Consider the following 14,783-nt stretch of genomic DNA (forward strand, 5'->3'; position numbering starts at 1 on the left):
GCTCTGCCCATATCTTAAGCGCATTTAGATTAAAGAAATAACTATGCATTATAATATTAGAACGTCAAGCAGTAATGCTAGAAATACTGATTTATGAAATATGGAATATCGCAAATATGCATTTCACATCTGTCAAATTGCTACAACTGTCAAATTAGAATGTGTTTTGGTTGGCTCCGTATCAGCATTTTGTAATCAATTATAAAGAAAATAACAAATATTGAGAAAGAACAAGCAGCAACGATGGTAGTGAATGCGCCGGACTCACCGGTGCAGGCGGAGGTGATATTTGTCATAGAGGCGACGTCCACAAACGGAGCGTACATCAGCGAACTCAAAACAAATTACATTATCCCTACTCTTGAGTAAGTAAAATAAACTGATATTATTTTTATTGTGAAGCACCTGTGTCTTATTTTTATGAGTTATGCCAGTCAATAAGATAAACACACTCCCATGTGGGACTCCGCCTGGGTAGGTACCACCGCAATGTCTGTGTTTGCCACCAAGCAACAGTGTGTAATGTTCCGGTTTGAAGGAGATTGTAGCCAGTGTAGTAACTACTGGACATTATAAGACTTAACATCTCATGTCTCATGGGTTCATGAATGGATGGATGGTGGCGCAGTGATATCCAATACAAGGCTGTAATTCAAGGTGTTGGATGATGTTTTACTGTTTTAAGCGGTCGTTTCGCTTACCATCAGCCAAACGGCAAGTTCGTGTCATCATTCAAAGCAAAAAAAAAATACACTTACTGTTCTTGATAAATATCTGCAATGACAATGTTTATCTGGTTAAAATTATGAATCTTGTAACTCGACTTTGAACTTAAACATGGTTAAAATTATTAAAACAATACTCTGTAATATGTCACTCACAAATTTATTTAAATTCCTTTTTTAACCAAACTAAACCAAGAAATAGTATCCTCAAAGAGAACATTGAAATAAAACTAGTTTATTAGACTTCAAGAAAAGGAGGAGGTTCTCAATTCAACTGTGGTTTTTTCGCATTTTATTTCTATATCTTACATTTATAGACATATCATATTATTATATATGGAGAAGTTAAAGTTTTTAACATATATTTTTGGCGATAGCTGACCGCTACCATTGTTCTTTCAATTCAGTCTCTGCTTGCACATAGTTTACACATTTCCAACATATCCTCACTAACTTAATGATTAATTAAGCGACCTGATCTATATCCAGGGTACATATTAATGAGATATACATGAATGCTCACTTGCAGATATTTCCATGGTGGTGCACTAGAAGAAGGTGGTGGCAGTGGCTCAGTGTACAGTATAGTCACATACAAAGCAGCTGACTGCCACCCGGGGCTGCCAGTTGCCACTTATGGCCCATTCACCAACCCACAGACTGTTTCGGAGACAGTAGATAAAATACAGTAAGTTTAGTTAATTCACTGCCTTGATGGCATACATGTGTTATGGTATGACTGCAGTGCTCAGGTTTTGGGTTCGAACCATGGGTCAGGCAAAGTGATTTTGGCTTTTCCTACTCAGCATGAGCATGATGTATTGAATTTATGCTTGTTATAACGATAGGCTCGCCCCTATCACATCATAGGACGGAATATGCTTGACGAAAAGTCGGTGCATCATTTGCGCCTCTTGCTACCAATTCCTTGATAAAAGCAGTATGTGTGTGTGTGTGGGTATAAATAATATTAATTATATGACAGATTGGGATAGCCTTAGGTAAAGTGCTTGGATTAATCTCTTTCAAAAGATGGTGTTGAGTCCACTCAAAATGTAGTGTCATTGTGGATGAAATGACCTATAAAAGAGTTTTTTCTTTATTGATTATATAATATTTAAAGTATAAAGTTTTATAAAATGGTTATTTTGTAACTGAATACTGAAAATATACCCCATACATTTAAAAAAAATTAGGAAAACAAAATCTAGTAAAAACTGTGAAATTACAAGTGATTATATTGAATCCAGGACATGATATATTCCACAAGTCAGGTCATATATTGTTTTCTAGGTATGTAGGGGGTCATGCAGAAAGCAGGGCGTGTGTGACGGAAGCCATCACGACCGCGCTAGCGTGCTTCGACGAGCTGGGCAGGACGGACATACCCATGCACATACTAATCCTGTGCTCCTCGCCACCATATTCTGCATATGCTGGTGGCCTAGTACCGCCAGGTCAGTTATTTACATTGCATTACTTTTATTGGAATTTTAACTTAAATAGCTGTCAATAATAAAACCTATGATTAGGCGAAAAAACAGCAGCGTTCTATTTACACCCTCATTAGTTGTGACGGGTGGATTGTGAGAAAGGTGCGTGTGCGCAGGCGTGCCGGGCAGCGTGGAGTCGTGGTGCGCGGCGGCGTGCGAGCGCGGGGTGCAGGTGTCGGTGGCGGCGGCGCGGCGCCTGCCCGCTCTCTCCGCGCTGTACGAGCGCGCCGGCGGCGACCTACAGCAGGCGCAGCAGAGGAACTTCGCCAAGGTACAAATACATACCATTCACAAATAGTAAGAGGATGCATAGTGAGCCCAAACGCATAACCATGGCTATTTCATAGTTTCCTTCATTCAGCTTTATCTGACAGCCTATACTTACGCATTGCAATAATAATCTCATTGCAGTTTAAGAATTGAGAAACAGTCCTATTATCATAGTATTGCTCCATGCTTGCGTAAGTAATGTTAGATGTTGTACCTACATTTCACTAGATGATATGTGGTGGCTTTCTTGTGGGGCTCTGACGAGGTACTGGGTAGGTAAGCAAAATTGACGCCCACAAAAACACATTTCAGCTCCCTCCTCCCCACATTCTCTATGAAATGAAATGAAGCGATTCATTGAATTGAATTTGGCGATCGTTTTGTTTTGCTCTCGTTAGGTACACTCCCCCGCCCATTTCTGAAAATCCATAACAACGCCAACGGGTAGAGGTGCCATTACTTTAGTTGCTTTCCTCTATATCAAAACAGCTTGTATACTTAAAAAATGTTCTGTTTTTATACAGGATCCCCGTCACCTAGTATTGCTCCGAGGCTATAGTCTGAAGGAGCGGCCGCCGAGCCCCGCGCCGCCGCCCGTGCCCGACATACAGACAGACGTGTACGGGTGAGTTGTTTTAAACATGTGGGTTGATTATTGTAGCATAATTAAAGATTAATATTTAATTATACTCCTTGGAAGTTATGCTGGTCACATTCGTTGTTGTCATGGCATCGCGTTTTTTTTTATTGATACATAGCTATAAATTAAAATGATATTATATACCAGTCTAGATAAGTGCCATTGTATATTGTATATACAAAAAAAAAATATCATTAAAATAATGTGTAAATCAAAATAATTAAATGAAAATGAATAATTTAACTTATAATATTTCTATGTATATGTGCGTCAAAACATGCAAATTAATTTTATAGTAGTAATGTTCAACGGATTAAGATAAAATTTTGCCCACATGTTTTATTTGAATGACAATACATGGTTAACTAAGTGACGTCATTCTAAGTGCAATATGGCGGACGGTCCAAGATGACAGCCCATTAAAGATATGTTTACTTATGAGTGTTGGTGGTTTTGTGCAGCGCGGTGGGTCGCGGCGCGGCCGTGGCGGCTCGTGGCGCGAGCGGCGTGGGCAGCGTCGGTGGTGTTGGCGTAGGCGTGGGCGGCGCGTCGTTCCCTCGGCCGGCGTGCGGGCGCGGAGGGGGCTGGCTGGGCGGCGCGCGGCCTCTGTACGCGGGCCCGTCGGCGCTGCTGACGCAGCTGGCGCAGCCGTCCTACCCGCCGCCCGCGCACCCCGCGCACAGCGCGCACGCCGCGCACCACGCGCACCAGCCCGCGCAGGTACACACTACACACTACACACGTCCGCTGTACGCGGGCCCGTCGGCGCTGCTGACGCAGCTGGCGCAGCCGTCCTACCCGCCGCCCGCGCACCCGCGCACAGCGCGCACGCCGCGCACCACGCGCACCAGCCCGCGCAGGTACACACTACACACTACACACGTCCGCTGTACGCGGGCCCGTCGGCGCTGCTGACGCAGCTGGCGCAGCCGTCCTACCCGCCGCCCGCGCACCCCGCGCACAGCGCGCACGCCGCGCACCACGCGCACCAGCCCGCGCAGGTACACACTACACACTACACACTACACACTACACACGTCCGCTGTACGCGGGCCCGTCGGCGCTGCTGACGCAGCTGGCGCAGCCGTCCTACCCGCCGCCCGCGCACCCCGCGCACAGCGCGCACGCCGCGCACCACGCGCACCAGCCCGCGCAGGTACACACTACACACTACACACTACACACGTCCGCTGTACGCGGGCCCGTCGGCGCTGCTGACGCAGCTGGCGCAGCCGTCCTACCCGCCGCCCGCGCACCCCGCGCACAGCGCGCACGCCGCGCACCACGCGCACCAGCCCGCGCAGGTACACACTACACACTACACACTACACACGTCCGCTGAACGCGGGCCCGTCGGCGCTGCTGACGCAGCTGGCGCAGCCGTCCTACCCGCCGCCCGCGCACCCCGCGCACAGCGCGCACGCCGCGCACCACGCGCACCAGCCCGCGCAGGTACACACTACACACTACACACTACACACTACACACGTCCGCTGTACGCGGGCCCGTCGGCGCTGCTGACGCAGCTGGCGCAGCCGTCCTACCCGCCGCCCGCGCACCCCGCGCACAGCGCGCACGCCGCGCACCACGCGCACCAGCCCGCGCAGGTACACACTACACACTACACACTACACACGTCCGCTGAACGCGGGCCCGTCGGCGCTGCTGACGCAGCTGGCGCAGCCGTCCTACCCGCCGCCCGCGCACCCCGCGCACAGCGCGCACGCCGCGCACCACGCGCACCAGCCCGCGCAGGCTACACACTACACACTACACACTACACACTACACACGTCCGCTGTACGCGGGCCCGTCGGCGCTATGCTGACGCAGCTGGCGCAGCCGTCCTACCCGCCGCCCGCGCACCCCGCGCACAGCGCGCACGCCGCGCACCACGCGCACCAGCCCGCGCAGGTACACACTACACACTACACACTACACACGTCCGCTGTACGCGGGCCCGTCGGCGCTGCTGACGCACCCGTCCTCAATCTCGTCACAATGCGTGCCGTGTTCAGCAATACTGCCTTCTGCATCTAGCTTCTGACTCAATTTATTATTATTGATGACAGAAGTCGACACAGGAGTAACTACTAGCTACCCAACTGGACCATCAAAAAATCAAACATCGACCGTTGCAACTAACGCTGGTTTTGATAACTCAGGCCGGACACCAGCGTATGCCAAACATGTTGAACGCGGGCCCATCGACCAGCGGCACTGCGCCCCAGCCGCAGCTGCAGCGCAGCTACATCTGGAGCGGCGTCATCGAGTGGATGGAGAAGGGCAAGTCTCCCGGTGACCAGCAGAAGACCACCAAGCTGCTGCCTTGTCAGGTGAGTATCTATTAGTGACAGAGTACAAAAATCTCACACTTTGACGAAGGAAAGGAGATTGCTCAAATGTGTCCTATTCTTTAAAGGGAATGTACAGACGTAATAGTCTTAAGAGGCATAGACGTAATTTTCAAAAACAATTAAAAAGAAACTTGAGTCCATTTGAAATACTCCAGGTGTCAGCGAGTTCCAAGGACATAGAACCAGAGCTGAAGGTGGACACGTGGCCGAACAAACTGCTGATGCAGCTGATGCCCAAGCAGCTGATCAGCAACATCGGCGGACAGTACCTGAAGGACAGCAAGTCGGTGCTGTTCCACCTGCAGCCGAGTGAAGCGCTCGAGCAGCTCACCAAGGTCATGGTCAACGGGTTTGTAAGTAACATTGTGAACAGATTTTTTAAATATTGAGTAGCTTCTTCTGGCGGTTTCGCCCGCGTGAAAGAGTATTTCTGGAATAAAAGATAATCTATGTGCTTTCTGAGAGCTTAAACTATCTCCTACCAAGTTTCATTGAAATTTGTTCGATAGTTTTTGAGTGTATCGCGTTCAGACAGACAGGTAGACAAGGCGGAGGTTTTGTTCAGTGCTTACATGCCTATTGTTGCAGGCTGGCTGTGTTCACTTCCAACCGATGTCGTCGCCTCCGCAGTGCGAGATTAAAGTGTTGATATTACTGTACACACCCGACAAGAAGGTGTACCTCGGCTTCATACCGAACAACCAGGCCACGTTCGTCGACAGACTTAGAAAGGTAATCATATTATTTCTGAAATGAAATAGATTTTTTTAAATGAAATACAATATTTACTGTATATAATATCAGCCCTGTATTATATACTTGCCCACTGCTGAGCACGGGCCTCCTCTACTACTGAGAGGGATTAGGCCTTAGTCCACCACGCTGGCCTAGTGCGGATTGGTAGACTTCACACACCTTCGAAATTCCTATAAAGAACTTCTCAGATGTTCAGGTTTCCTCGCGATGTTTTCTTTCACCGTTAAAGCGAACGATAAATTCACAAAGAATACACACATGATTTTTTAGAAAAGTCAGAGGTGTGTGCCCTTGGGATTTGAACCTGCGGACATTCGTCTCAGCAGTCCGTTCCACACCCAACTAGGCTATCGCCGCATTTACTGTATGTAATAATTAAAATAAATAAAAAATGAAATACAAAGAGCGATATAAAATACAAAATTAAATAAATATTGTTATCTTTTAGAACCGCCGAATTGAAATTTCAGAAACAAAAACTTAACATTCGTTCTCACATTTTTCCTCCCTAACCCAACGTACAAATGTCCTTGAAATTTTGATTTGTCTAGCATTAAGAGCTTTATCCTGGTTGTATCATGCAGGTGATCCAGCAGCAGAAGATAACTCAGATCATCAACAAGCAGCTGCCGGCGAACGTGAGCGCGGCGGGAGGGATGCCCGGCGCCATGCCCAACGCCACCATGGCCGGTAAGTACCATCCCATCACGGTTTTATCTTCTAAGTTATCAGCAGAGTTCCATATCCACCGAGGCTACATTGATCCACCCAGGGTTAGGGGCCGTTCCAGTATTACGTAACGCAATTTTTGAAGATTTTTGAACCCCCCAATGTAACGCGCTGTAACATTTTCTTCTACGTCCCCACCCTCCTCTAAAAGTTGTGTAACTCTAAAGTTACAATTTTTTTCTAATATTCACAATTATTTTATGCAAAATACCGGAAAGTCGCTAAAATACATTTGTTATTGTTTTAAAATAAAAAAAACAATTTTACATAACGCTTTGTATGTACGCCCCTCCCGCGCCTGTAACGCATAGTAACGTTTTACAGGACCCCCCCTCCCCCTCCAAATTGCGTTACATAATACTTGAACGGCGCCTCAGGCGGATCAGCATCTAGAGAGATGTTGAACTTGTATCAGTCCTATTTGATTGGGTCATGATCAAAGCTATAACGCGCATGTGTACTATCGAATATAAAGTAAAAGTCACTTCATCCATGAAGACCCGCCCCACCACTTTTTTGAGCGTGGGTGTTGCGGGGCAAAGGGACTGAATGCCTCAGCTTCGACGCTATCGTATAGTGTGCGTGTGCACACATGCTGCTTATGCGCATTGTAAGCGATTAAGGGAAGTAGTGGGGCGCGTCTTCGTGGATGAAATTATCTATAAATGTATACGCAAATCTTTTATTTTACGGCCTTGGAGTAGGAGTGGAATCAGTGCGTGGTGCATCCGCGTGCTTCTAACTTTATTATAGGCCGGGTATAGATGTATCGCGGTTATGTTTGCGTTACAGATCTTAATACTTAATTATTAGCAATCTTTACTCATTATTTTAGCGACAGGAGCCATGTCTACAGCTGGAATGTCATCCAGCGGCATGGGCGGCGCCGCGGGCATGTGTAGTAACATGCAAGGCGTCGGACAAGTGGGGGCGTGGGACAAGTAGGGGGCGTCGGCCAGGTCGGCGGCGTGGGACAAGTAGGAGGTGTGGGACAAGTAGGGGGCGTGGGACAAGTGGCGGGCGTCGGCCAAGTCGGCGGGGTGGGGCAAGTGGGACAGATGCCCGGCCAAGGCCCCAGCCAACCCATGGTTCAACAGCAGATGCAGCAACATTCACAGGTTAGTTACAATGTTGAATGTTTTTGCTATGTTGATATTCAAATTTTACTGGGTTGCTTAAGTTTTTTTTTTTTATAAAGCTAAATATGCAATCAATTTTCTGTGTAGCAATATTTGAAATAGCCGTTTTCACAGAATGGTTTGTTTTCATAATTTTTAAGGGTTGCCTAAAAAATACCATAATACATAATCATTACAAAAACGAACGTGAGACCATGATTTACACATTTTTTTATAGGGCATGATGATAAGCGGCGGCATGGGCGGTCAGGTATCACAAGTCGGCCAAGTGGGTCAGGTGGGTCAGGTGGGCGGCAAGGGCCCCCGCCCCGTCACCCAGCTGGACGGGCTCGAGGCGGCGCGGCAGCAGAACCTGGAGAAGATCCAGCAGCTGCAGGAAACGCTGCAGGCCGCGCACCAGCAGGAGGCGCAGTTCAAGTCGCAGATGGACATCAGGACACACCTGCACGCCGCGCAGCAGCAGGAGCAGCATTACAAGCAGCTGGAGGTTAGTACGCTTTGGAAGAGAGACTATCCACCTGTTATATCGATTGCAACACCTGACGTGAAATGTTAGCAAATTAAAGCAAGACTGTAGTCTGGTGTCATTAATCATAATCGTAATCGGCAGAGGATTTAAATAAATGGAAGAATACTTACAGTAGGATACAGACTTTAATCTAGCGACTATCCAGCAGCAAGAAATGCTTATAAGTGAAGGAACTGACTTCACCTTCATTGCACTATGGATCTAGTTTTCCAAAGTTTTGTTATCGTCCCAGGAGCAGCAACGCAGCATCAACTGCAGCAACAGTTACGGCAGCGAGCTCCGCGGCGCAGGCGCACTGCAGCCGCGCATCCTGCGGCCCATGCACCCCGCCTCCAACCCCGGCCTTGCGACACCTGTTGCAGCAGGTATGCACATCATCACCACACAATACACATCACCTGTTTATAGGATCTTATGGCAAAATGATCCAACCCAAACAATGACATTTTTCGAGATAAATACAATTTATTTTTATTAATCTGGGACCTGGTACCCTACGCCACACGTTATTTTAACAATTCATAACAAGCAAGTAACGCACTCAATTTCAATTAGCATATAGAATACCATTCCACAATAATTTCACGAAGATGCCGCAACACGTGTTACGAAGAGTTTAAACTGTCATAAAGAATATGGCCACTGGAAAAGTTTCGTCCAAATGTGACTAAAACACGTTATGAACGCGAGACGCGCAGTTGCTGCAACAGTTCGCCGCGCATTTCACATAATGCGATGGCTCCTGAGTAAACTAACGTATCTGAAAAAGGCGATATTCCCTTTTCGTTATGTAGGTACAGTTTACTAACAAACTCTACAAAAAATAGTAAATGATTCTTAATGAAGTGTATTTTCGTTTATTAACTTTTTATTTAAATGGGTTTGGTAGTAACAATACCTAGATAACGAATCGCTAAAATGTGTATATCGCAATTTTTCCAGATACGATAGTTTACTTAGGAGCCATTGAATGATGCATTCGCGACACATTCGTCAGAGTTGTACACTGTAGTGCGGCAAGGGAATGTAGTATTTTTATTTTAATATCCAAATTGATAAGCACCCTTCGTTCTTTTTGATAGAAATAAAACCGTGATTTAAATACTTTGTGTACTTTCAATTTTATCAAATGTTTGGTTGGTACATTTTACATCAGGTCCAAACATAAAAGCACTTTTGTAAATAAAAAAATAATATTTGTTCCTTATAATTCTCTTTTATCCGCCGCTAACAATTTCTTTGTAAATATTTCAATATTCAGTCGGTTTATTTGCGATTCATGGCCGTTATTTCAATAACAAAAACTAATTGTGTGGACTGTTAAGGGAACTATCTTCGATACTCTATCTTGACGGCTCTTCGCTTACCATCAGTTGCAGTGTACTTTGCGATACTGTGAAAAAAAATCATCGTTTTAGATGTGTTTATTTCTTGTGGTAAATTTAAATTAATTTGCTTTAAATGTTGAAATAGCGGCCACGTCAACGTTTTCAATCTGTTTGCAAATCAGAAATAATATTTGTGGTACTTCTGGTTTGGTTATTAACTCATATAAAAAAAGTTTTTTTGCATTCCTTCTCATAGCAAGACACAGCCTGAACGGTTTGAAAATGTAATTTTCTGCAACGCTAATACCAACTGTTTTTATTTCACAAATTATAATTAGCTTAAAAAATCATTTTTAACGTCCAAGCATGGCCGCTGGCATTTTTTAACGTGCGTTTCAGATACTAATAGGTACATTAGCACGCTGGGATATGCTAATGTCCCCTTCCTTTGCCTTTTCCGTTTGCTTTCCACCCCTTTCACCTCCAACTACAGTTCCTCGATTCTACTTATTCGTCGCATCCGAAACCTTCAAAAAATTCTTCCTTCAGAGAAAAGAATTAAGACTCAGTTTTTAATTATAATTTTCATTCCTACTTCCCCTTTTACTAATTCACAGCGCATCCGTAGGTCGCCCATCGGAGACTATATATCTACTCTGATAACCTATAAGCCACAAAAAATGTGGCAAACATTTGAGAGCCCAGGCTTTTTGTGGTCAGTAACAGCATCGCGTACATGTGTTTTAGCAACAGCAAGCGCCGCGCGGCGGCGCCCGCACATGTGACGCCGCACGCGCTCCGACCCTAGCTCGCACAAGTAATGCTTCACACCACCTTTCATACTAATCGCGTTGCGACATTGTACTATTACTTTTGATGAGATATTCGTGTAGACGCCTAAAATGACTTTTAATTAAAAAAGAAGAAAAAATACGTGTAATGGTTTTTTATTAGCAGAATCCGTGATATATAATTAAAATACGTCGTTTGGGAAATTGAAAATAAAAAGATATATTTTTTTATGAGTAATATTACAATGTCAGCACGTTCATATCACATCTTTAATTTGCATGATTCTATTTACTTTTGCTTTGTCTCTTCGTAGGTTAACTTTTACACGCAAATTTAGGCCCAATTATCATAAGGATTAACAACTCTCAAAGATACCGCTGGAGTTACTTCACTTATGACTCCCGTGATTTACCTACTAAATATGTCACAGCATTATTCGTAAAAACTTCACCCATAAACCTTAAAATTATTTCTTACTATTTTATCAATACTGTCACTTTTTACGTCATATTTTATGTCACTTTTTAAGTCCTATGATTGATTAAAACAGTAAGTAAAAAAAAAATTGTAATAAGTTCTAATCATTAAGTGAATTTTTACACGATCCGTGCCCCCAGCAGCCGCAATACAGGCCCGGAGGCAGCGGCGCGCGGCCCACCGCTATCTAAGGCTGTCTCATTCAGCTACACACCAGTACGTGGTGCATCGTACTGATGAATAGTTCATTGTTTTGGTGCCGCAATCATCGTATTAAGCAGAATCTAGTTTTCATTTTAAATGCGCGATCATTTGATTTTGCGCGCTGTGTCCCGGCGGGTTCTCAATGGACGGAACTTTATAGTAAATCAGGCAAGCGCATTAGTCTATTACATTTCGACTCGGCGAGCCTAGTCGACGCTAGCTATAAGACTTATATTTGGACATTATTTGTTACGTCTAATTGTACCAATGATTCATAAGCTATAATCGACATTACCACGCACAATCTGAAGGTCTGAAATATCCCAATTGCGACGTTTGCATACACTACTCACTTATAATTTCAAATACTTCCTTAAAGATATTTCATATTTTAAAATTCATGGGTGATTGTATTTTTCAATTTGTAATTTAACGACAAAGCAATGTATTTTGCCCAGCTCTGTACAGTACGCGTAGATATATGTATACAATGTACATGTGTATGTCTGTAATAGTAATTAAATGTTTTGTTGAGACGTAAACGGAAAATGAAATAATTTGGTATATCACAACAAAATTCCTTTAGTTTATATTTTGTTTAGTGCAGGTCATTTATTTACTTGCGAAATTCCATACGAATGCATTACCGAGTTCATAAAATGTGATGATAATGGAATAATTTAATAATATCAGAAGCTAGATAAAACATTAGGTAACAAAGAGACGTATATAAGCTTTATTAGAAATGGTTTTAATTCAAAAGCACTGATTTCTTTTTGGATCTACTAATATTTCTGTAGTCTCTAAACCAATGGCAATGCCGCTCGTGGTTGACTTCAGGCTAGCCATATATAATGATAGCTATTCCTTGCTCGCTGTTTAAATTCAGGCTCGAAGGACCATTTTTCAAATATATAAATCCGAGATATAAGCAAGTTCATGTACAGGGCTAATTGTTAGGCTGTTGTAGGAAGTATTATTTAAGTGTACCATAAATGATTTCTATAACTAGGAATATGTAGTAAGCGTATATGATAATATAATTATAAGTTTTATGATAATTTTCTTTTCGTATATTGTACGTTATTTAATTTCAGACATTTATAATAAATGATTTTAATTTCATTGTTTTTTTTTTTATTTATAAGATACCCCTTAATTAACCCAATAGAAAGCTCATGTAAAAGGCTATCTACCAGAGAAAAATAAAATCTAATAGCGCATTACTATTTTCGATTTAGTTTTCAAATTTGTTAGTTCTTGTCAATTATCTATCTTTTTTTTTCTTTAATTATTTTTTATCTGGTCGATACTTTAATATAATTTCGCCCTAAACTTGACTTATTTAGGGACACCCTGTATTTTCACAATGCCAATTACATGCACATAATCAAACACTTTTTCAAAATAATTCGTTATATTTTAAACGTCAGCATGCACATATACAAACATATTGCTATACATTTTTTATCATACAATATTAATGACATTCTACGACTAAAAATGGCATTTTTCACATGCATACTATTATGATTATTTTTTCTTCTTGACCATTAATAAACACTTTGGTACTTGTCTCGAGTTTTAGGCTACCAAAATCAATTTAAATGCAACATCATACTATCTCGCCGTTGTTTTCAGGTATACTAAAGAAATTACTCTATGCAAGTAACAAAGTATTTTATCAAATATAAACATAAAGCGAGGTTTGGATTAGCACAGAAGACTTCAAAAACAATTTTGACCGCGTAAATCGCCGCAAGACGTCTGCAATAGGGAACCGGCCTATGTTTGATTTTGTTCATTATTCTATATGTAATGGTTAATAATACGAAAAGAAACACTCCTGCGAAAACTGCATAAAAATTGGTTAAAAATGGGCGAGTAATTCATATTTAAAATATTGTAATGTGCAGAAGTGGGCGCGATGTGGGGATGTCGCTTCATCTCTTTCTTTCGCACGTAATTCCCGATGACGTCAAATGTGGGTATTTCGTCTCTTTTCTGTTTCTTTTTAATAACCCCTTCCACCGACATTACAAGACTTATAACTTGTTGATTTTTTACTTGATTTTAATAATTCCTTCTGTGTTATCTATACTTCTATACTATTATATAAAGCTGAAGAGTTTGTTTGTTTGAACGCGCTAATCTCAGGAACTACTGGATCAAACTGAAAAAATCTTTTTGTATTGGATAGACCTTTTGTTCGTGGAGTGCTATAGGCTATATATCATCACGCTATACCCAAAAGGAGCGGAGCAGTAATGGCTAATCTCAGGAACTATCGGTTCGAACTGAAAAAATCTTTTGTGTTGAATAGCCTTTTGTTTCTGGAGTGCTATAGGCTATATATCAACGCTATGACCAATAGGACCGGAGCAGTAATGAAACATGTTGCAAAAACGGGAAAATTTTTGTCGTTTTCAGAGCTTCCATGCGTGCGCTGCGTAAACGGTTAAAGTTATACAACAATGATGTATGACGGGATTGTTCCTCTTAAAAGTTCTACAAAAATATATTATTAAAACAAAAGTCCCCCGCTGCATCTGCCTCCCTGAACGTGTTAAACTCATAAACTACTCAACGGATTAAGATGAAATTTGGTATGGAGACAGTTTGAGACCCTGGGAAGACCAAAGGCTCCAGGAAAATATATAGCGGGACTTTTATAACGGAAAACTTTATAACGCGGGCGGAGCCGCGAGCAAAAGCTAGTAATTTATATAACGTAAATATTTCATAATAGTAAAGAACAAAATGAGTCCGGTACCCTATTTTTGAAGCTTGCAGGACTTGAGGACTTGAGTCATATTTGGTTTCTGCACGGTATATTGCTGCGAGTTCTTGCTAATCCTTTAGTATTAGAAACATCTAGAAACTTTTATCACAATGATTCAAAGACCCACATCAATATTGGTCAAGTAATAGTATAAAACAGTAGCACTATACGTATCATATATTACAAAAGAGCAACAAGCCCTTAAGCTGTTCATTTTTCAACTTTATACAATACCTAATTTGAACTGTAATGTAATTAACATATAAACTATATCCGCATGCTATGCTTATTAAATACATGGTGTTAAATACAGTGGAATACAAAAATGCATTTTTTGAACATTCTTAGTCCTTACATATTATATTTTTTCATCATATAAAAATGCTATATTTTTATGTCAAAATGAATATCATCTAGGTAATTTTATAAATGCGCCTTTTGATACTCCAAAACAAGCATTTCATATTCATCATAGTATTTATATTATAGTATACTATACACCTTAAACTTTACACATAAAATAGTAATTCACTATAAATCTCGATAGGGCATTTGAAGATATT

General features: G+C 42.5%; 1 protein-coding gene across 1 annotated transcript; it reads left to right on the forward strand.

Moving 5' to 3' along the window:
- Positions 1-124: 124 nt before the first annotated feature.
- Positions 125-9,002, forward strand: LOC115442993 (mediator of RNA polymerase II transcription subunit 25; the record flags this gene model as incomplete). The annotated part of the gene is made up of 14 exons (XM_037445724.1): positions 125-365; positions 1,255-1,413; positions 2,019-2,182; positions 2,335-2,489; positions 3,013-3,113; positions 3,590-3,848; positions 5,293-5,463; positions 5,640-5,837; positions 6,073-6,216; positions 6,825-6,930; positions 7,805-7,910; positions 8,223-8,226; positions 8,326-8,595; positions 8,870-9,002. Coding segments are annotated over exons 1-14 (2,092 nt in total), but the record flags the coding sequence as incomplete, so codon positions are not given.
- Between the last annotated feature and the right edge of the window lie 5,781 nt (positions 9,003-14,783).

This window comes from Manduca sexta, unplaced genomic scaffold (assembly GCF_014839805.1).
Source record: "Manduca sexta isolate Smith_Timp_Sample1 unplaced genomic scaffold, JHU_Msex_v1.0 HiC_scaffold_2025, whole genome shotgun sequence".
In the NCBI taxonomy this organism is placed as follows: Eukaryota; Metazoa; Arthropoda; class Insecta; order Lepidoptera; family Sphingidae; genus Manduca; species Manduca sexta.